We start from the raw sequence: 24,911 nt of genomic DNA, 5'->3' as shown, positions 1-24,911 counted from the left end.
AATCAATGCTGATATGCTTAAACAAGGCTAAAAGAAGTAGGGACTGTTTGTTGGAACAGAGATTCGATTTTTCTGAAGTGAAGAGAGCTGGGAGAAGGTTAGGGAATTCACAAGCTTGCCTTAAAATTTAGCAAAAGAAAATATTGACAGGGAAATGTGCCATAAGAGAATTTATTTGTGGTGGACAGACAACGTTTCACCAGGTTTTCAACAGGTTTATTTTACAAGTATCCTCTAATGCTGATGAAGTAAAATTCTTCCAAGAGTGTGACTTTGCACATTTTGTACAAAGGGAAAATTCAGTGGTAAAAGTAAAAATCTTCAGCCCAATTCTGTAAAGGGACTGCAGAGATGTGGCCATCTTGAAGGTCGGAGAGCACAACCAATTTAACACACTAGCCTCATGCTTCAACTAGACAGTTGTGTGTTCTCAGGGGTCCCAGGAACAATGATGGTTTCCTTCCCATGCAATGCAAGCACAAACTTCAGCATTGTGTACACCAGAAATAAACTGGTGGCTTGCAGGACACATCTGGCATCTGGCAGTTATCCATTTCTTTCAGCCTCAGCCCACATCCCACCGGCATTGCAAAAGCCAGTTCCTTCGGCAGATTGCGGCTGGTGCCACTGGCAGTAACTGCTGCCACCGCACCCCAGCCAGGGCCACTGCCAACAGCTGGTTGGCAACAGTACCAGCAACACATCTGGAGAACAAACACGGGCACAGGTACCAGAGATGTCCCAAGGCACTTCAGCTCATCACCAAAACACTGTTTAACTTTGCACTTAGGTCATTACTCAGAATCATCATCTTCACATAAAGAAAAAAACCAGGTTTTTTCTTAGAACTGGTTGTAATTTATAGCCCCTGTATTGTGTGGAGTGTGACACGTAAATGTGACCATTTTCCTGCACTTACCTTTCTTGTTAGCAGACTTTTGCGCCTCATTCCACAGGCCTCCAGCTGGAGACGCCCCCGCAATGCCAATTCAATTAACATACAGCCACGCAATCCTGAGGAGATGCAATCATTCCAGAACGATGTGTAACCCTGTGAAGAACGAAAGACAGTAAGATATCTCCATCTCCACCTGAAAGTGAACAGAAAAAGGGCTTTGCCGTGTTCTCTAAGCAGTTCTCCTGCTTTCACACTTTTGAAGTGGCATCAGTAGTCACTATCATTCCTGCCCTGAAAGCATGAAAGAGAAACAGTCTCATCCTCTGTTAGTTTTGACACTCAGTCTCTGCCTTGTGAAGAACTGGGAATCCTCAGGAAAATTATACAGAATGAAAGAGGACAATACCAAGAACTGTTAAGTATAAAGTGTAGTTTTATACACAGTCAAAATAAACTTACAGTATTATGATGGCATTACTGACATCACATGGCCTTATGAGTGACTGAGAAACATCAATATGATTTTACATGCATAAACAATGTGGCACTGAGAAAGCAATAATAAACTAAAAATGGATATTAAGTTAACTATGGAGTATACTGGAAAACACAAACATGGCATTCAACACAAATCACAGAATAGATTCTTCTGGCTCGAACATAGTAATCTAAAAGAAAAAAGCTTTCAAAGAAATAGTTATAACAGCTACTATTTTGTCATTTAAATCCTTTGAAAATATATGCTTTTATAGCTTGAAGCATAGTTCTTATACAAACTGCAAACCACATTTATTCCACTAAGCACACCACACCTACTGTGATTTCTCTCTAATTCTGCATTGAAAGCTAACTGCTTAAATGGCAGAATAGACCACTTGATCCAATACATTTACTCATCGGTATCTAGAAACACAACTATTGACTTTTGCACTCCATTGTTCAACAGTTATGACCAAAAAAAATCTTACAAAAATAATTATTTTACATGGAGTAGCCAACAATGTTCTTGCATATATTTTAATACACAAGTATCTAAGATAAAATAATTGAGAAATATTCTGAGAAATGTTTGATATGATTTATAAAGATCTTTCCAAAGTCCTCCAGTGAAGCACTTCTGAAAACACCAACTTTGGGATACTTTAGAGAAAGATGCTGTACACAAGACAAGGTGGGGGAAGAGCAGAAGAATGTTCTGCTTTTCATAAATTTGTCTTAACCAATAACCAAGACGAGCTTAAAACAAAAGCAAGTCAATTTTATTATTTTTGCAGACAAAAGCTGCCAACATATAAAGGTATAAGCGGCACATATTTTAAGTCCACTAAATTTACAAACCAGTCTCTAACTAATGCCATCAATTACAAATTTCCAGGAATGTGAGAATACTTGTTTCAATTTTGCACTTAGCAATTTTCAAGAGCTGTATTATATAGATGACCAATACTTACGAAAAGTCTACAAAAGCCCTGAATCTCTAACGTAATCATTGAAATAGGTCCCATATATTTATTTAAAACACCATAAATATGAGTTTGGAAAGGCATTTGAGAAGTTATCTAATCAGCCTTCTACTCTAGAGCTGATACTTTGCAGGTATCAGCTACTCCTATAATGCCATTCCATAATTAAGATTTTGGTTGGCACCAGACATTTTTTGCCAAATAACACACACAATAGAGTGCAGTATTTGCTTGAGCAGGAAGAGATATGACTCCCACATTCTATTTCCAATCAGTCTCTTTACATAATAATTTCTGAAGTCAGACAATACATATGCAAACTAAAAATCTACAGCACAAACTCACAGGCACAATAAATTTACACTTCTTTATATTCATAGAAAGTTTCATATTATTGTGCAAACAATTAAGTGCTGATGTTTGTTCCTTTTTTTTAGCCATGAAAGCTGAATTTATTTTTAAAATTACTGTTTTTCAATGAAGTGACTTCAACTACACCATCCTCAGCACCAATTACCAGATGTAAACTCCTCTGTTCCAGTAGTTTACATGGATGGCCATAGGCTGAGGGTTGCAGAGAAATAGAGGCTTGCTCATAAGATAAGTCAGGTCAAAAATGACCACATGAGTCTCTAGTCCAACCTCTTGCTGCAAGCAGGTTCAGATATGAAGTCAGGTCGAGTTGCTCAGGGTTCTATTCAATCATGTCTCAAAAGCTTCCGAGGATGGAGACAGCACAACCACCCAAAAATTTTTAACCAACTGATCCTGAAAGCCAGTCCAAAAAGATTGCATCCTTCGTAAATGGAGCTGCTTGTTTTGGTGGGTTGGATGACAGTGAAGTCATGAGAATGTATCCTTATCTTCTTATTTTCTTCTTATTAATCTTCTTATTTTCCTTCTGCCCCCTAGGCTCAGAGTTCACAGGTGATCCTCTAGAGAAGGAACATTTTATTTCCACACACAGAAATTGTACAGCTGTTAACAGAGTTAGGAAATGGATTCTTTTCAATCCATTAAACTGATCTTTCCAGATTGTTCTGGTAGGTGAATGGGTTGGTTTTGACACCTAATGCGAAGATATCAGACAGTCAAAGGAACTTTCACAGAATATCAGTTTAGCAGGCAACAGTCTAACTAAATCATCCTTTAAATTAACTCAATCTTCCTGGAGTAACTAGAACTGATTAGGAGACACTTATCTTTGATATCCCGAACACCCTCTTGACACCTACTTTAATTGGTGTATAGCACAACTAGAAAAGATGTAGAAAAGAGAAACGAAGGGGTGGAGATTAAGAATTTATGGAGAGGTAGAATGGAAAAATAGAATAATGCACTATTTGTAAAGGGCTAAAAGATGATAAACCAAGCTAGCTCACAGGTTAGGAGTCAGTAACCAATTTCTTTTCTGTTTTTCCACTCAGTTGTTTTAACAGAAAAGCAGAAGTTTTTTTAAAATCCTTAAAAAAACAAGATCAATAACGAAGTTTGACAGCAATGAATCTGTAAACCATTAACACATGGACCAGGATGAAGTTAATGCTCATCAGGGGAATTGTCATCCTCTCCCTGAATGTGGCCTGTCCACTGCTCATTACAGCACATGGAACAAGAAAGGGACATGGTTTTTAAAAATGTTCATTTATTCCAATTCCTAGCAGTCTCAAAACACTTGAAGATCAAACACCACTATGCAGAAATGCAACTCATTCTACTATTTAATTCTCTTAAACAGCACTAGTTTTCTCACTAATACAATGCCAAGTATTTTTATTTTATTCATCTTCCTACAAGCCTTACAGCTTTATAAACTTTCTAACTCAAAGAAATACTTATTTCATTAAAGTTGCTAAGCAGCAGGGGGTAAGACTTACAAAGCAGATTATTTTTATCTGACAGCAATCATACTACAATAGCACTTTAAATTATGAATAGCTTGCAAGACAAAATTTTAAATCTACAATGACTCAAAGATCAAAAAACTGTTTATAACTGTCATGTTTATTTACACAAACACAGCACAAAAGCATTTTTCGTCAGACCCGACCTAGAAACTTTCAGCTAAAGACTAGTTTTGCTAGACAAGCAAAAAGGGAAATTAGAATAAAGTTTATACCAAATACTTATGTCCCTATTAACTCTGAAAACTCAGACTTTCCACCCAGGTATGGCAAAGCACAGAGCTGAGACTAAGATCCTCTTTCCACTTTAAGAATAAGTTATTTAAAATCCATGTTCATTAGGCCATTTCTTTCCCAACAGCTCTTATGGCATTTATTCACTTTCTTCTATTCCCTTGCCTTCTACCCACTTCCAGCTCACACACATCTGTTCAGTTATTCTTAATCACTTGAAACTGCCACCTATTAAACAGTCCATTGTATAGCAAAGGCCAGTTACCAAAAGTACCTTACTTGTCACTTCCTGCTTCTACTTAGTCTCTCTAGAGCTATTAATTTACTTGACAGTTTTTAAAATTCATAAGGTTGTTCATAATTTCTTTTCTTTAATGAAGATTGCTAATATCTTATCCCTGATCCAACAGGACACTGCAGCTATGACCACTATAATTTTGTAAGTATGTAAAAAAATCAGAGTGAAAAGACAAAAAATTAGCAGATGTGCCTGAAGATACTTGGTGCCAGGTTAGTTATTTCTACTCTATTAAGGCTGCTTTAAGACTTGCAAAAAACTTCAAAATCATTTCACTTAAGCACAAAACAGCCAACCTTCACAGATCAATGACTCTCACAGCTTCTAGACTACTGTCATACTAACTGTATTTGAAACAAAGAAACAAAAAATAACTAAAAAAACCAAACAGAAAGACTCCACTTAATCAATATCACTATTTGCTGCTTCCCAAGTGCAATTTGAAGTTACCAGCAGTAACAGTGCAAAAAATGAAATTATGCTGTAGATGTCATCTTACGTTTATGCAGACAGAGAAGTGCTCCCTAATGGATTACAAATTAAAAAAAAATAGAAAACTTTCTTAATAAAACATAAGAGTATGTCTTATTAAAACAATAAAACAAAAGACTCAGAAAAGACTGGGTAATCTTTTACTCAAGAATACTTTGTTTTATACATCAGAGTTGTTAAAAATCTCTTCCCACTACAGAAATACATATTCTCTCTCCACTTCTTCAGTTAACTCAGAATAGGTGAACAGCAGTTCTACTGTACCTGGCACAGACCAGAAAGGAGAAGGACAGAGTAAAAAATCCACAAAAATACCTCAGATTCAAGAGAAAGGAAAGAAAAATGCTTGCAGAGTTACAACTCTGAGGCTTCAAAATACACACATGGTAATAAAAATAAATATGATGTGTTTAACTCATCTGGTTAAGGGCAGCTGTTTACAGAACACAGACTGCAGCTGCCAATGTATTCTAATCCATAGAGTCTCAAGCTATTGCAGACTACTTTGCAGATCACAGAGCCATTGCAATTGGAAATCAGTGTCTTTTAAAAAAAGCATCATAAAGTCATGTAATGGTATGTGAAGGTAACTTGTGGGTTACTGATACCTACTCACCAAAAAAATTAAGTATTTCTTTATTTTAACATAACAGGCCCCTCAGGCCCATCCCCAGATCCACATAGCCTCATATTTATTATCGGAGGTCAGTGTTAGGTCAAAGTTTTGGCCCTGACTCAGACTCAATTTACATTTATGAGGAACCACAACAGAAGTTTCTCTGGGATAATGCACATAATACTGCTCAGTCTATGCTTCTCTTACTAAAAGCATTTTCATTTTAAATTCAAACTTAATAGTACTCCTTAGACACTCACCTACCACCCTCTACCAAAACACAGAAATAAAACATCTATAATAAACAACTAAAATAAACCAAACAATCGAAGGAAACCTTCTAAAGGAGAAACATCACTACAGTTACCCTAACCCCTGAATTCCTGTTTTCAGGAAACTCCAAATTTTTCTATTATGAAAGACACAAACAAAAGGACTTTGAAATTTGGTAAATAATACAATTTCTGAAACTTCATGTACAGACAAAACAAATAAAGTATTGGTTAAACTCTTTCCAGCCATGGCAGCTCAATCACAAGGGAAGCTGGCCAACTAACAGAAAGCAGAAGTGAACAATTACAACTCCTGAGGAGTTCGGGACTCCCAGCTCTGAGGTAATACACCTTACAGTCTTGTCAGAAGACATCAAATCCTTAGCTTCTGTTTCTCAGCTAGGAGGTGCAATCCAAGTTAAAGAAAGCTTTCACTTTAGTAAACAGTAAACTCTGAATTTACAGGTACTCTGTTCTCTATTAGAATAGTATTTCAGCAAAAAAAATTGCAAAAAATTCTACCTATGTGATAAAAGATAAAAATTAGACTTTCCAAACTTGCTGGAGTTTGCTGTTACTTTCCATACTTCTGCATAAATGGCACTCAAACACTCTGTTGGAGGTAGCAACATAAAAGCTCTAAGACACAAAACTATTGGTTTCTTTATATACAAACAAGTGACGAACTTTCCCACACAGGTGTTTCTTCCTTGCTATCTATTCTTTCCAATGTGTGGCAGACTATTATTATGTTCTCACAAATCACAGACGACAAACATACTGGAAAATCTGTTATGCTTGCTGACATCAGGGGAAATTACTGAGGACAATTACCTGCAGGTCCAGTTATGGGCCCTTGCCAAATACACATACCAGAATAATAAATATATAGTTTGGGGACACATAAAACCACAATGTTCACTTCTATCGTTCAGATGAGCATAAGAGGAAACAGTTGTCAAGAAATCTGAGATGGACTAACTAAAGTGAATGTGGAACTTGGAAAAAAAAAAAACGTTTCGAAGTCAGTTCAGATCACCTGCAGGACTGGAAAAGGTAAATTGAGTCATCTGCTGGTATAAATTTTATATGAGCTGCTTTTCATCTTCAATAGCACAATTAGCAAAAAGTCTACTTACATCTAGCATTTACATAGCAGTGTCATGGAAGAAAAACGTACCTGCATGCTCACTATGTGTAGTTAATTCTGAGAAAGACTCATGTTCTATATATATATATTCAAATTTCTTTTCTTAGTGGTACTAAGAGTGGCAAGGAGAAACATCAGGAAAAAAAAGCAGGAAAAGAAACAGGACAAAATGATAGCCCAGAGGTCAATTACTTTCCCAGCATGAGCAACCCTTGTGAATCACTACTTTTTACCTTGGAGAGATTAATTTCAGTTTTACTCACCTTTTAAATCAATGTCACCACATCTCATTTTAGCCTTGCACAAAACCTTGCATGTAACTGGAGAAGGTACATCCTTCCCCACATCTTCATTTTTAGCCATTGGAGGACTAAGCCAAGGAAGCAGTCCAAAGCCTGAACTGCTGTTGCAGACAAAGCATTTCTTCACTCCATGGAAGCACATTGCTGTTCTCTCGCCTGAGCCCACACCAGCATTTGTGTAGTCATCCAGATGAGCAAGTGGTCTTTCTGAGAGCTAATTGACATTTTCCTCATCTGATTCACCATGCAGGTGAACAAATTTCAGACACAGCATGGAAAATGGAAATGTGGTTGGGACAGACAGCAAAATGGAATAGTATTGCATTCCATGACAACTCACATTTCAAAAGATAAACTGCATTCAAATCCTGAATAGTTTTTATAACCTGAATAGTTTCAGCTAGAATTTGGCCTTTGAGACAAAGAACAGAGGAAACAAAACCCCTGTATATTATTGAGGTACCTGTGCTGAAGCCAGTCATGACCAAAATATGCTCAGAAAAGACAAAAAACATAAAGCTTAAGGTATCACACACTATTCATCATAAACTTCATCTCCCCATTTTAGACTTCAGCAATGACTACCCTGATGGTCATAAATTGGAAGTTGCATTATTTAAATCTGACAAGGCAGCAATAGCATCCCTTTCTGATTCTCTGAAGCAACAGCAAATTCTTTCAGAGGCGCCTACTAGCCTATTATTAGCCAGCACAAAGCACAGAGAGAATATAATAATATAAAATCATCATCTGTCACCCATTTGAAACCTACTGCAAGACAATCAGAGACAATTCCTCTTGAAATAGAAGCTGTGGCAAGTTGTATTTCATAATGAACTTAATCACAATTGTGACAGAATTGTCACTTTTTTAGTCAACAAGTTCCTCCCTGAAGTAGTAGTTTTGTGATGTCAGAAAGACAGCTGGGGAGAACAGAGAGAAAGGATTAACAGCATACACTGCCCAGGTGCTCTGCAGCAGGTGAAGAGTTATTACGAACTTTGGTCTGCAACAGTTTTCATGTCAGAGATGTCTGCTTCCTTCCCCCTGCATCTTGTCTCCAATATAAGAATTGGTCACAAGCAACTTTACAACTTTAATCTGCTTCACAGCTGTGATTGCTCACAAAACAAACACTGCCTAAAAATATTTTGATTTTAATGAAGAGTACGAGTGGAGTGAAAGGCACTGGGCTATCATTCCCAAAAAAAACAACCACCATCTTAATACACTGTTTCCCTTATGTAGTCTCTCTACAACTACTAATATTTGAATTTTCGAAAACATTTACATCTCCTGAAGAACTTCTACAACACATCTCCTTAAAGCTGCTCCCAAATCCAAATTGGCAAAGTACCAAATATAAGCAGAACATATAGAAAAAGGATATCAACAGTACTTGGTTTATTTATTTATAATGTTTTAGTGTAGAATTTCAATTCATTCTGGTGACCCAAAAGCCTGATATTAAGCATTCCAAATGCATCTATCACCAGCATTCTTCTATAACAGAAATAATATGTCCTCTTGGATTAAATGGAGATACCAGCTGACTGGATTAGGAGAGGACAAAGAACTGTATGGAGCATTGTCTTCTAACACCTGTACATGATTCTGTTCCTATCCTTTCTAGCTGAAGGTGAAACTGCTGACTGGAACTGCTGATTGCAGAAAGATAAATGGTCTGACACTCTTGCAGGTAAGCAAACCTCTTCTTTGCAATAAGACAAACACAAGCAGAAATCTCAGGCAAATCAAAATCAGTAACTGAGTTACTGGGCAATAAAACAGCAGTAAGTTTACAGATCCTTTAGATATGAAAAGCTGTTAAAAGTTAGTAATTTATTTAGGAACATCATTGTGCTATAAGGAACAACTAATACAGTTTTGCATTTCTTGAATGGGGTCAGAGTCAGCAAGACTGATGTTATAGATGCTTAACTTAATACTGAGCGTGTTTTATAAAGTACTTGTCCAACAAATCTGACGCCTGACTTTTTCAGTCAAAAACTTCAATTACATTATTTTTAGATTATCCCTTAGAAATAAGGAACCCTTTAAAACAAACAAATCAAAAAAAAAAGGAAGTCTTTCCTTCCAGCATACTGTTACAAGAAGCTTCACAGTATAATAGCAGACAAACTGGTCATGTAACACAAGAACACAAAATTAAAAAAAATCCACAAACTTTTCTGAGTTTTCAATGACAAACAGATATGCTGGTCAATACTAGAACTCCTCTTCTGCACCCAGCCACCATTTGTTCCACCTCAGCTACGTCCTTATACAGACTTCTGTGAACCTCTAATTCAGCTTCAGGAGCCTTAGATGGAATGAACATATAAAGCACCTCAAAGTCTAGTGAGAACTAATTAAAAGTCTTTCTGCCACCCTAACTAAATATATTTATAGGAATGTGGGGAAAATGCAAATAACAGAAAACAACTACAGAAGACGAGGAAAAGGAAAAACTATTGCAACATTCATTGAACACAGGCTGGAATGTCCAAAATTACTTGAATTCTCAAGGTAAAAGCAGACTGTTCTCACCATAGATATCTTATATGAACGGATCCATTTTCATCTACAGGGAACCAAAAAGATCTGTTCTTTTCTTTCCAATGCAGGTTACTGTAATTGTATCAACCTGAATGTAATCACAGCACAGAAGCTGCAGCAGGCAGTAAGTCTCAAACAACACAAGTTGACATAGTCAAATTATGCATATGCTTTAATGACCCAGCAATTCTTACTTTCTAATATACATTCAACATATATATTTCAGTTTATTAGCTCTTAATAGCTATCAACTTATTACCGCTAAGAAAATCTCATACTCCATGACACTACAGTACTGCAAAATAGATAGCTTAAAACAGAAAACCAAGTGCAGCTTCTCTGGCAGCATTATTTGGCAAGTCCCAAATCAACTACTTTTGGGAAGGAACCGTGTAGCCTTAGCCCAAAATAAAACAAAATGTTCAGGGTTAGGGTGTCTTGAGTGAACAACTCTTTAATAATATTTTCAATCTTTTCCCCTGTCAATGGACTTATCAAACAAGACAGACAAAAAACATCCTGGACAAAACAATTCTGGCATACAAGAATGATAGTTAAGCTGAGAACATATTCATTTCTTTTCCCCATGCTTGGATTCCAAGAAACAAAGGAATCCTGAAACACAAAACTGAATTTTGGTTCAGACAACAACATGTTTCAATAAAATTCTTAATTATTTGCAAATTCTAAAAGAATTTACATTTCTTTACTTCCCTCCATTTTCCTTATTAAATGGTTTTCACACCTACTGCCTGTCATATATTGATTTTCACTGCTTCTACACAACAACCTGTTTTAAAACATTTGGTTAAATACATTACCCAGCTTCACTTGATATGGTGCATTCAGAGAAGGCTATTTCTTATGTATTATATAGACAAACAACAGATTTAATTACCAAAAGTGGGAGTTTCATTTTTCAGATACCTCTGAAATGTGTAACAAAGGAATTTCAAATCCAGTAAAAGAAATAGCTGGAAAAAAACATTTTGAAGACATTCTGAAAACAAAATAATTTTAGGAGACATTCATCCCTTTTACCAGTCATCCCTCAGAAGTCACAGCATCATAACCTATCATATCCTGTATCCATAACCTAGGTGGAAGGGAATCACAAGCCCAACCCCTGGCCCTGCACAGGACACTCCAAACAATCCTGACATGTGCCTCAGACATCTCCAGGATCTCACTCCTCCCCACATCTGGGGTTGCCCCATCCCACTAAAACATGCAAATGCTAAAAAAATATTCAAGTAAAACACTGCTATAGGAATACTCTGGATTTTCTCATGTGTCAGAGGAAAAATATTCAAACTTCAATCATGTGCAATTTAAATAAACTGGATTCCTCTTCACTTTACATTAGGTCTTTTTCAATCTATACTAGGTCACATTTCCTGAAAATCTGACCTTTCAAGTAAGCCACCACCTTCTCAATCCAGAAACTTGCAGGAACATCTAATGGTACATCCTAACCTAGAAACTTTTGAAAATTAAGAAGTCAAGCCACAGCAGAGGAATGTTTCTTACTGGAATACTACAAGGCATGGACTTTAATGTTTTACTCCAGTCCCTCTTGATTTCCTCTTTTAATGCAAATGAAATCATTAGCCATCTACTGGAACATAAATTGTACTCTAGTTATAAATAGAAGATAAGTTATTGGGGGAAATCTCTGAAATGTTCTGACAGTCAAACACAAAAATACTTTAGGAAAGCATGTTTACATGTTCTGCAAAGCACAGTATTCTTGACAAGGAACTTATCAGGTATTTGATTAGCCTGCCACTGTATTTAGGAATAAGTAACACAGAGCAGCTGCTGTCAGGCACTGAAAGCACAAAAGCCAGATGTAACTGCCCATGTTTTCAAGCACGTACACACACATTACACAGGTACATCTCTCATTAAAATGAAGATAAGAAAAAACCATAAATTTTCTAAAGAGGAGGCAACTAGCACACACACACTGCTGAACCCTTAGGAAACCTCTGATTAAATCAATATTTAAGAGTCTGACTGCTCATTTAGAAATGAAAAGACAAACTTAGAAGCCTAACTTTCTTCATGATTAACGGTATACACAAGCAGATAGTGACTTCAAATATTTGCATGACTCTTGCCAAGCCACCTTCCATCAGTGTCCAATCTCTATTCTCCACATTGGTGCAAAATTAAGACGTAGTTTGTTCAATAACCTTTGATTTCAACAAACTGATTTCTACTCTACCTCCTCTTGTCACTGAACATAAAATCTAACATTTATATGAAAGAAATGTTTAATTAGAATTTAGTGTCCTCTAGTGCTGGGCTGAGCCTGGGTAGCAGCTAAGTCCCATAAAACTGTTCCCTCAGTCACTTTGGCATGGGGGGAGAGAAAAGGAAGACCTTAAGTAAAAAAAAAAAGTAAATGATGCCAAATGCTTACTACCTACTACAAGCAGACTGATGCCCAGGTGGTCCCCTGGCTATGACCACCTACCCCGCTCTCTCCATTCTCTTTTTATTGCTGACCATGGCACTGCACAGCCTGAGGAACCCCTCTGGTCAGCTGGGGTCTACTGTCCTGGCTGTCCCCGCTCCCAGCCTCTTGCACCCTCCACTGAAGGGGTGGGCAGAATGAGAAACAGAGGTGGCCTTGATGCTGTGCAAACACTGCTCAGCAACAGAAAGCACAGGATGAAGTTATCACCACTGTTTTGTGTTATCAACATTGTTTTGGTCAAAAATAAAAAACATGGCACCATATTGGCTGCTATGATGAAAATTAACTCTACTGCAGACAGGTCCAGTACACTTCTCTTAAAAATAGGAAAAACCTGAATCTAGTATGTCTTTCTAATACAGACAAAGCAGGCCCCTTATAGGCTGACTAAATAAGACATGGAGGTTGACTAACTAGACCATATTGATTAAAATTATTAATTCTGTCCTCCAGATTTATAAATACAGTGTATCTGCACCCAAATAAAACATCTACACCTTCCCTCTCTTCTACCTTTTCTTTTACAGCAGCCGCAATTAAAAACACTGTGTAAAACACCATATGATTTCAAACTGGGGAGCTGCACAATGCTTAGCTTTGATTAATATGCATCTGATCACTAATGTGGATGGAATTCTAGAGTAGTGTTTTGGGTCTTTAAGAAAACATGTATATAATGGAGAGAGATACCTCTGTTCTTAGTCTAAATCTCATCCATCTTCCTTTCAGTTCTTTTCAGAACAAGCTTCTAGCTCCTCACTTGTTTCACTTGTCCAGGTGCAAACAATTTTCAAGAAACAGAGTAACTCATAATAATGCCATGTCAACATCTTTGTTATGAGGTTAAATAAAAAGTCCACCCACTGTACTGTTCTCACAATGAAAGAAGTGAGTCCCTCCATTTAGTATTTAACATATACTAACTGTAAACTGAGAGTCTCATGCATGGTTTGCAGAAGCTGCTAAAGGAGGAGTTCCATTTAAATATCCAGCTCAAGCAGTGTAGTTGCAGTTAGCCCTCCCTGAGTGATCAGTACAGACAGAACATCCACCTGATATTTACCTCAAGCTACACAATGAGTGTCATACACTTGCCTGGTCATTGGGCACTGCAAAAGACAGAATACTGAAATTACAATATAATACACAAAGAATACTCCTCTTGTGGTAGAGACTGCCCAGTGTGGAAGTGCCACAGTAAAATCAAGTGTGTATTGAAACAAAAAAAATGGAAGCGCAATGTGCTGTTCTATACAAGAATGACAAGCTAAATACAAACCTCCCGGTATAAACCATGTACAAAAGACAATCTGGCAGCTAAGGACTCTAAATAACACAACTACATCTTGCTATTTAGTAAGACCATAAAGGCAGATGATTAGAAAGTATATAGCAAAAAGCAGCTTACAAGTGCTTAAAAGAGTATCAGCAACAGAAAGATACACAAAAAGTCTGACAACTAATTTCCCAGTGTGATGAAAAAATCCTGTAACATCCACAAATAAAAAGAGAGCTTTGAATATAACACCTCTCCCATTATAAAGACCTCGCTTGTAGCATATATTATCTCAACAGTCCACCACAAACACGGGAAGACAAAAAAAAGGTGAAACGCAGTAGTTTAGTGATTTTGTGCTGCTACTCACTTGTGCTCCTACTCATCCAGGCTTCCATACAACGTACTTGGAGGAAGAGAGCAGTTGAGAACTATTTTATGTGCAATCTCGTAATTCTTATATCTGAAAAGCGCATGTGAAATCATTCTGCAGTAACGTTTTATTAATATTTCTGAGAGAAAGCAAGTTACTGAAATTTATCTAAGACCTGCTTGCAAGCCAGAAAAAAAAAACCAGTTAAAAGTGGCACATGGCTAGTCAACTAATTCTTTTCTTCTTTCACTAAAACTTATGAAAAAATGGACTGAGAATGTGGTGCAGAGGAAACCAAGCACATTTACTCCAGACTAGTTTCCCCTCTTCCAGTAATGAAACACAAAGATGAGTATGTGCTGTAGTTATTATTTGATCTGTAAGAAAGCAATTCTTAAATATACTGTCTGCAATACTTAGTCTGGTCAATTTACCCTGGCAAAGAAGTCCATTACATGGACCTCAACTAATTGAAATATAAATGCTATTTATATGGCACTAAATGTTATCTACATTAGGATTAAAGAATACCTGAAAAAATACACTATTTCTTTAATATAAAATATTATTTTCAGTTTCGTTATTATTTCTCTTCTAGCAGTAAAGTGCAAAACTTTCTTATATATATACTTCATTCAAAACGTTTAATAAAAGCAGCTTGCTAAAGGGAGAGGAAGAATAGTTATGGTATGTTTTTAAAGAGCGCTTCAGTTAAAGTTTTGTTTAAGAGCATTTTAAAAACTGGAAAGCACTACTAAAAATGCTCTGACAATGTTTTTGTCTTTGCCCTACACCAGACAGCTTGCCATAAAAAAGGGACTTTCCACACTCAAAGTTATCCATAGAAAAATAATATCAATTACAGATTAACCATGCTATGAAAGCAGGGATAACCACACCAACTACATGCAAATGATTCAAAATCAGCATATCCTCAAGAACCCAAAAGCAGCAGGTTTACTCAGCAGCATGGTAAAGAGGCACTTTACTCATCTTGTAGCAAAGAGAATTAGGGTACTCCTCCTCCCACACCTCCTATCTTCTCCTAGTCTGTCGTTTACCTACAGATGTGAAATACAAAAATAAAATAGTTGCCTTTTTGGTAGGCAACTATGAAAGAAAGAATTTTTCACCACAGACATTACACACTTTGTTGTTATTAGGCCCTGAACATTTGAGAAAAAGCATGCCTTTGTCCAGGTTTCAACACATTCATACATCACTCTTCAACTGCAATGTGAATTAATTCCCAGCGGATGCCTCTTCAAGTTACACTTGTTTGTGTCAGAAATTTTCCAGCAAAACTTGGCACTTCTAAGTTGACGTTCAGCCTCTTGCTGAAACTGTTTTCATGAGACAAAAAAATACTAAGAGGATACAAAGAAAACTTTTGAAAACCTGTTAATTTCTTACAAAGGCAAATCCTCTCAAGACTTCTGCATCACAATATCCATTTCACTAAGTCAAGCCTTAAGAACACGAAAAACACCATCCACATTTCGAATGTTTACAAATTCCTATGCCAGTTTTCATGGAAGTACCTTTAGGATTAAAATATAAAATTTAGAAACCAACTGAGACACTCATATTTGTAAGAATAATAAAGAAACTACATTTTAATACTAATCTGGCCAATACAAAATAGCCCATCTAAAGCAGACACACTGCTTCCCCAGAAGCTTATTTCAATACAATGAAAAATATCATAAACTGGAGACCTTCATGTACCCTATCTGGACACAAAGCTATGCTGCAAAACCAAATTTTCAGCAATAAACAAAATTTTTGAAGTCCAAACATAAGCAACAAATATCCAAAATAATCAGTGCCTAATTAAGCGATTTAACATTATTTCACTCCCACAAATGACATTTTAGTCTTCACCTAAGAAAGGGTAAAAAATCCAAGAAATATTTAATGTTGCAGTAGACTACAGTAGTCAGGTATTTTTCATCATACTTTACATGAGTATTCTTTCAGCAAGTGAGGAATTAGTTACAGATCAAATAAATATTTTATCTTGGTGAGTGCCAGGTCTCTCTAGCTGCTTCAATTTGTTTAGTTGTGGCAATTGTATAGAGGATAAAAGCAGCTGAGTGCACTGCTATATTTGAATAGATTCCCAACAACTACAAAAGAAAATTTCAAAAAGGAGGAAAAAAACCCAAACATCCCAAACCCACAACCAGAAGAAACCCTACAAGGATGAAATTCAGTGGAACGAGTTACATAGCAGAACCACTTCACAATCTCTCCATTTTTATGGGACTGAATTACAAGATGCCAGGAGGACCTGTAATGAAATGGCTACCCTGTACTCATCTCTTAGCTATAATTTTTTAAAAAGTTAGAATATAACTTCCAATATTTATCACTCCCTTCTTTTGCTTTAGTAGTTCTATACTGTAACTTCCTTTTGCTGTGGCTTTGACCCATCCTATCACAACACTGTTTTTTTACCTAAAACAGCACTGGTTTACTTCAGTGCATGCTTTTCATTCCTATGAAATAAACTTGACTCTCTTTTCCAGACGTGTTTCTGAAGGATTTCCAAATACATGCAGGTAAAAATTTTAGTAATGTAAAATTTTTTTCTGAAAAATTTTAGTAATGTATTTTCTTCCAGTTTATTACCTGCTCCTCCAAGGAAACTGCACCTGTCATGTTATGCAAGCATGCACATATTTCAGGTCATATCCCTTGTAACCTATCTTGACTTCAGAATACAAAATAGTTGTGTGTACACAGAAAATACAGACTGAAGAACTGTTGGTGGAAAAGAGCAATCAGAACACATACATTATGTACAACTTAATTAGGCCAAACTGGTGGGGGACACAACATTAACAAACAAAAAGGCCATGTCCAAGAAGCAGGTACAAATGCAGTTAATTGTGTTCAGATGTCAGGAATAGGATTAAGGGGTGGTGTGTTTGTTTTACAGCTGCCAGAAATTCCCATCACTGAATCCATACTGCAGCAGCAACCAGGCAACAACTCAAAAGTCTTGCTGTGGCTGTTTACAACCATCACACCACCCTGGAAACAAGATTCCCATGAGTATCTAACAGTCTCCTGGAAACACTGAACCCATCAATGCAGCATCAAATATCTTCCTGAAAAACAGTTTCCTAATAGCAAAGATTCTTCCATGTACACTTAGAAATTATAAAGTAGCTCTGTACATGTGAGATAATTTGTATACAATTCATATGAAGTTAAGCCACATCCACTAGTGTTTAAAATTACCTAAAAATCTGAAAGCTATGTTATCAATGCATGTATCAGTGAGTGTTCTGAGAAAGCACCTATATTTAGGGAAACATGTTCTTTGGCCTAAACAGAGTCCTTGGTTTATATTTTTTATTTATATGTTCTTTGGCCAACCCAGTCTACTTTTTGTCTTTTTTTTTTCTTATTTTAAAGTAAACATTAAATTGTTTTATCCTGTTGGAATAAACAGGAAAGATATTCTCAGCCTTAAAGTTACAGATTTTTCAAACAAGCTTGTATCTCATAAACTTGCCTTTGCCTGTCCCTTAGACTTCATACAGCTTCACAATTTTCTCTATATTGCTCTGCTCTGCTTGCTCTCTTGAGAACGTCTCACTCAAATGCTACAGTAAATCAGTTCTACTGGAAGTAAAGACTTTGTAAAAAAAATTTCCAGATGTGTAAAGTAAGCTGGTTCTGCTTACTTATCATTAGAACAACAGAGAACAGAAAATATTCATACTGGAAAATGAGCCTATGGTTTTATTTCCAGTTTTGGAAGGAAAACAAATGACAAATGGTTTAAATTGTGTACCCTGTACACAGGGGCACAAGCAGACCCAAAACCCAAGTCTAAATCCCAATGCTTCACATCTAACAAAGCTCACAAAGAGGGTATGCTACAGCTCCTGCATTTCAGCCCTCTGCCCTAGAGATGACATTACAATTCCTTTTGTCCGATGCCTCCACTGCAAAATCTCAAGGGACTTATGGATATCCATGCCACTGTAACCATTCAGTTCCTTTATCTATATAAAGGAATAACAGATCATCTTCAATGTATGTCACTACTGTGCTTAGCAAAATGCACACCATTGCAAAGGTAGACTTTTAGACCCAATGTTAACTATTGCCACTTGATACACCAAGAAGACTTGTGCCACATATTGCTCCTAGCAGACACAATGCTCCCTTACCTTGAGATCTTTACAGCATAATGCCCACCAATTCAGCAGATTTAGCACACAGTCCTGGTCAAAAAACAGGCTGAAAGATCACCCAGTTTATACCACCTTCCTCAAGGTAAGGTATCCTAAGCCAATCCTGCCAGCAATTGCTCTTGCCACTCCTAACTTACTTTCCCGCAGCTATTCAGGCATGTAGAAAGATAAATGCTCATAAGCATTCAATTCAACAAGCCTTCAATTTCACATGTAGAAGCAGAGATCACTATCTACTGAGGTTATCAGGACGCCATGGCAAGGTCCGCCTGAAATGATGAGACTACAAGAATATGCTCTAAAACATACAGTCTGAGAGAGAAATAACAATGCTATTGTAGCAGGTACATACACAGATCATAGAGTCACAGAATAAGCTGGGTTGGAAGGGATCCACAAGGATCAGTGAGTCCAACTCCTGGCCCTGCAAAGCATCATCCCCAAGAGTCACACCATGTGTACTGTCCAAATGCTGCTCGAACTGAGGCTTGATGCTGTGATGTGTGTTAAAAAGCAAACATTAATCAAGAAAACCACTCTTCATTCACTGTCAACCAGTAAATTTATTGCAGATGCAATGCCCTGTCAAAGAACATATAACTTACCAGCTTCCCTCCCGTATTATCTTGTCCTCCTGAACAGGCAGAGTTTCAAGACACTTCCATTCAAATCAATGAACTGGATTAAATTATTTACTTGTTACACAAATTAAAAAAAAAAAAAAGCAAGCAAGCTTACTTGGGAAAAAAAAAAAGCTGGTTGCTTAATCAAATCCATACTGTAACTCATATCTAAAATAAGGGTGTATCACCCTTTAATCAATACACCATATCAAATTAAACTGGAACTCTCATTCCACAGTGTGTGTGCTTTCTATACTGACTGCGTTTTTCAAACAAAAAAAATCCAACACGCTGGTGGAAGTACAGCTTCCTCAATGACTTACTCACAGTATCATGGCAAACTATTAAGAAATGAAATCAGTAAAAATACAGAATTATATAATAATGCCATTTCTTCGTTTTGACATGTTTCTCATTACTCACAGCCCATTTCTGAGATATAATTCTCCCCCCAATTTTAAGATATTTTTCACATACATTACTTTACGAAGTCTTAGTAGAAAAGGGCTGCTCAGCATCCTAGAGCACTTGAGGACCTCGCAAGTACCAGAGTTCTGACTGACAAAACCCACTGGAGTAGAGGGATCTCCCACATTAAAGGCATGGATAAGTTGAAGGAGGATAAATATGCCAGGTCCACCAAGGCCCTCAAGTCCAACGCTGGCCTGCAGCCCTGGCGCCTATATCCAGGTCCCTCCTGGACCTCTGTATTACCTCTCATGTGTATTCATATGACAGTCCCTCTGCGAACCCCGCAACCAAAGGGCAGCGCTATAAACTCTGCCGGGCTCCCCCTCCCAAAAATCCGTGCACCTCTTCCCCACCTCCTCCAAAACACCAAGCCTGTTCCAGCCACATCACGTCCCCCATCTCCTCTGCCCCCAAGCAGTGCCCTTGACCCCATCCCACCACCATGCTCCTCTTCCCCACAGCACCCCCCAAAAGCCGATGTCCCCTCGGGCACTCCCTGCCCAGCGCCCCCGGCCGCACCTCACGGTCCTTGAGGCCCAGCAGCAGCACCTCCTCCATGAGGGTGAGCCGCGTTTCCTTGGAATCGCCCTTCTCGTCGTCGCCCGACTCGTCCCGGCGCCCTTCATCCTCGGGGCCGCCGCCGGCGCCCCGCTCCTTATCGGCGGCAGCGGCGCTGCGGGAGGCCTCGGTCCGGCGCTGCACCAGCCCGGAGCTGCGCTGGGTCAGGGAAGTCATGGTGGCGGGGAGAGAGCGATGTTCGGCGGCGGCTCGGGGAGGGGACGGGCCGGGCTGGAGCCGCTCCGCCCTACGCGCCCCGGCCGGGGGCAGTCATGGAGAGCGGGCCGGTCCCGGGACGGCCGCGCTGGCGGCGGCAGCGGTTCAATATGGCGGCGCGAGCTGATGTCAGCGGAGGATGTGGCAGCGCCGGGCGGGGCGGCGCCGGAAAGGGACCCGCGGTTGAGGGAGCGCGGCCGTGACCCGGGGCGGGCACTGCGCTGCCCTCGGGATAGGGGTGCGCTTCCACGCGTGCCTCGTTTACACAGCCGCAGGTCCGCTTGGTGTCATACAGTCATTAAAATTGGAAGAGACCTTCGAGACAATCCAGCACAACCGTCCGCCCAGACCACATCACCGGCGCCGGATCCAGACGGCTCTTGAGCCCCAGGGGTAGTGACTCCAGCACGTCCCTGGGCAGCCTGTTCCAATGACTGACCATTCGAGTTCAGCCAGAAAACGGTGTCCGACTGCTGGCGCGGCCCCCCAGCCCCTTTCCCCCACATGGAAAGCGTTCGAGGCCGGGTGGATGTGGCGGTGGGCAGCCTGGGCTGGTGGAAGGTCTGTGGCCCCAGGACCAGAGCAGTGACCATACCCTTGGGTTTGACACTGGTGAGGCCACACTTCGAGTGTCCAGTGAGCGGTCCTGGACCCCTCACAAGACACAGGAGTTTAGAGAATGGTCAAGGAGCTGGGGAAGGATCTGGAGCACAAGGCCGATGAGGAGCAGCTGAGAGAGCTGGGGCTGTTTGGAGAAAAGGAGACTCAAGGAGAGCCTTATCACTCTTTGCAAACTCCCTCAAAGGAGGGTGTAGGTGTGGTTTGGCCTCTTGTCTCGACACGACAAGAGGATACAGCCTCAAGCTGTGCCAAAGAAGGTTCAGGATGAACATTAGGAAGCATTTCTTCACAGAAAGGGTGATTAGACATAGGACTGGACTGCCCAGGGAGGTGGTGGAGTCACCATCCCTGGAGGTGCCTAAGGAAAGGCTGGATGTGGCACTCATTGCCATGGTCTGGTTAGCACGATGGTGTTCTGTCACAGGCTGGAATCAAAGATCTCAGAGGTCTTTTGCAACCTGGTTGATTCTGTGATTCTGTGTCCCTGTCCATGGCAGAGGGCTGGAACAGATGATCTCTTCCAACCCAAATGCTCTGATTCCATGATTCTATGTATATATACATGTACCTGTCAGGTGAACTCAGGTGAGCTCTCAACAGTTTTCACTTCAGATTTTGGAGATAGACTCCCTCAGTTCTGCTGTTGATGGGCACCTTTTCAAACCTTGAGCCCTCTGTATGTGGCACACCAAAAACTCAAAAAAAATCCTATCAAAGCTAAATCACATGTGAGTTTTCAGGCAGTGTAATTTATTGCAGAATAAAGGTGTTCATGCTGTAGGCAAGGATGGCTTACACTTTTTAGTTCACAGAATATTGCATTTAAGCATCTCGAGAAACATAAATACAAAAATTTGTAAAATAGGTATTTAATATATAAATAAAATATATTCATAAATAGAGGGTTGGTTTTAGTGAGTTGTTTGGTGTTTTAATTTGTTGTTGTTGTTTATTGATGTTTTTTCTTCCTAACTGGACCCTGTTTTCCAAGACTCTTGAGTCACTCTGGAAGTGACTTTAGCTTTCATTATTTTCCACACCCCCAATTCTTGCATCTCTTTCTATTGTGACTTGGTGACAATTTGGTGCAGCATAAGAAAGAATAGCAGATGGACAATCCCGATCCCCAGAGGATCTGGATCAGTCATGCAAGTGTTTGCTGGTTGTTCCTCTTCTGGATTTTGAGGCCTGCTGATTATTCACAGTCCACTTACTGTGCAACATTCTGATTTTTATCTTTCTGGATTTTTTGTTAATTAAAATGTCCTACTGTACCAGCTCAAATGCCAAACCAAAGCTGACAGAAGGATATAGCATCACTGTTATTTTTATCAAATTAACGTTTGCTCAAAGAAGAGATACCACAATAGCACTACAAGATGTGTTTCCTGGAAATGTCATTTCTGAGTTATTAAACTCAAACATTTATTAATTTAGTCCTCTCTGAGCAACTTGGATATTTTCCTGAGGATTACAGTCCAGATGACAGGCATGTAATTAACCTGGGTAATTCCCTTTGCCTTCTTTTAACATAGTCACTATATTAGCTTTTTTCGTGTTCTTTGGAGCTCACAAGGTTTATTGAGAGCCATATTTAGAGATCAAAAAGAGGTTCCAAAAAGCTGTTTCGAAAACCGGTATGCAAGCTATCCTGGCTTACTGATACAAGTTACTTAGCTGTAGTGCTGCCATTTAATTTTTTTTTTAAGTACTGTTATTGGAAAGAATTTAATCTTTGTCAAGTCTGATAATATTTACCTATTTTCCCAGAATGCAAAGCTATTTGTTGAATAGATTTTCTGACAGGAATGTTAACAATTCTTACATTTCACTTTAGTAATATTGTTGGTATAATTTGCCTTGTACCTACATTTAATTCACATTCAAGCACAACTTACATTTTCTCTAATTCCTATCTTAAAGCAATTTTATCGTCTCCATTTTTATCCACAGTATGCACTGTTTGGCCTGTTACACTTATTTTCACTTTCCCACTACATTACTGTGGCATTTAAGTATATGTTTATTTTGTCCTGATTGCATTTTAAAGGTTAACTAATGGAATGTTCATTATCAGTGCATAATTTTTTTCTTTTTTATCCTTTCCTGAAGGGCCTCAAAGGACTCATCATTACTTTAGTTTTGTAAAAATCAGTCTTTTAAAATAGTTGCTTTAATAGTCTTTAAAATGTTGCTAATTATATTATTGGTTTGCAGTCTTTTCTGTATTTTGTTACAAAAGCAAACAAATTAGGATCACTTATGGGTTAATCATTTCTTGTTGGCCAATTTAATTTTTATTATGATGAGGTGTCCAGTGAAGTTTCTTATACTTAACAGTCACTTTTTTGACTTAGAAACTCAGGCGTTTGCACAAATTTAATGGTGTCATTTCAAACAAATGCATTTCTTCATTATTAATTTCAGTTCTGACTCATTGCCTGATGAACATATACTAAGAAGTTCAGCGTGAATCAAATCAAGAACACATATACTTGAATTTTGAGCCAATTAATTTTTTTTTCACCATTGCAACACTGATACACAAAACCAAAATCTGAATGAAAAGGATAGCAAACAAGACATGTTTCACCACATGATTTTGTTGTTGTTGATCCTTTCTATACAGCAGAGAGCTGGTGTGCCACAGAGGAACACTCTCTGGATACTCACCTAGGAGATCCTTTGTCACAACTTTCGTAACTGCAATTTATTTTACAGTGCCAAGCAGTATTTGAAAAATATTTCTGAGTCTTGCATGGCTTTATCAGGAGTTCAGAAGACTGTAGCCCCCAACATTGCAATGTGTGGTTGACTGTTGATTGTTTGGGTTGCCACTGGGTATCTTGTGGGGTACAGGCTCCCCTTCCTCCCCCATCCCAATGCCAGTGGTATCCAGAGTGCTGAGGCCCAAAACCTTCAAAACACTCTGTTAAGAAGTAATAATGCAAAAGCACAGGCTGTGGTCTATAAATAGTTTTGTTCATCTTGCAGTAAATTGACCTTATAATGCATCCTAGTTTATCCTTTAGCCCATGTCTGGCAGAATGGAGTAGCTAGGATATTTTTAATTGCTGCTAGCCACCTGTGAGGTTAAAATAAAAGGGAAAAGAGCAAAGGCATGAATCTGAGAGTCTGTTGTGCTAGTTGCCATTTGCGGGGACTGCTGGGCTCCAGGACAGTTTGGATGGGTGGTGGTGAAGGATCTCTGAAGCCTGGTCTTTAGAGCATATGGTTTATTGTAAAGGATGAAGGGCCCTGCTTGGAGTTGCTAGCCGCAACTCGTGGCAGGCCCGGGGAGAGCAGGGGGGGGAGGGAGAGGGAGACGGAGCGAGAGAGAGAGAGGGAGAGAGAGAGAGAGATAGAGAGATAGAGATAGAGAGAGAGAGAGAGAGAGAGAGAGATAGAGAGAGAGAGAGAGAGAGGGAGGGAGAGAGAGAGAGAGAGAGTGAGTGAGTGAGTGAGTGAGTGAGTGAGTGAGTGTGCCAGGTGGGCGTCCCAGCAGGAAGGTCCAAGAGAGAGCCACACCTAATCAGGGGGCTTCAAGGTGGGCTGGGACAGGACTTGGGCCAATGGGGTCACAGACACCTGATACTTCAGGGGAGAGTTACAGGTGTGGGATGAACCACACATTGGGGGGTGAGACAGAACATTCCATTTGACCTTTTAGATCATCAGAAAGGGGGATTGCTTTCAGCTTGGCTATATTATTGTTTTCGAGATGCTCAGTGATTAAGGTTTGGTATTTCAAACCTAGTTTTCATCTCAATATCTGTATCTTCTGACTCTTTGCCAGGCCATCATATTTATAGGGCCTTGCTATTTCATCTTCCCCAACAGCCATTGCCATGATTTGCTTCTCCATGGGAGCAGGGATTACCTCAGT

General features: G+C 38.9%; 1 protein-coding gene across 1 annotated transcript in view; it reads right to left on the bottom strand.

Annotated features, from left to right (window-relative positions):
• Positions 1–20,531, bottom strand: part of GOLPH3 (golgi phosphoprotein 3) — a 30,580-nt gene extending 10,049 nt beyond the window's left edge. The window contains exons 1-2 of the mRNA XM_053931936.1: positions 20,150–20,531; positions 920–1,051 (exon numbers count right to left, since the gene is read on the bottom strand). Coding sequence (XP_053787911.1) covers positions 920–1,051; positions 20,150–20,365 — 348 coding nt within the window. The 5' untranslated portion in view covers positions 20,366–20,531. The remainder of the gene's footprint in view (positions 1–919; positions 1,052–20,149) is intronic.
• Between the last annotated feature and the right edge of the window lie 4,380 nt (positions 20,532–24,911).

The sequence above is a fragment of the Vidua chalybeata genome, chromosome Z (genome assembly GCF_026979565.1).
Source record: "Vidua chalybeata isolate OUT-0048 chromosome Z, bVidCha1 merged haplotype, whole genome shotgun sequence".
NCBI classification, from domain to species: domain Eukaryota; kingdom Metazoa; phylum Chordata; class Aves; order Passeriformes; family Viduidae; genus Vidua; species Vidua chalybeata.
The sequence above is the reverse complement of the archived record's forward strand: the minus strand, read 5'-3'. Positions and strand labels throughout refer to the sequence as shown.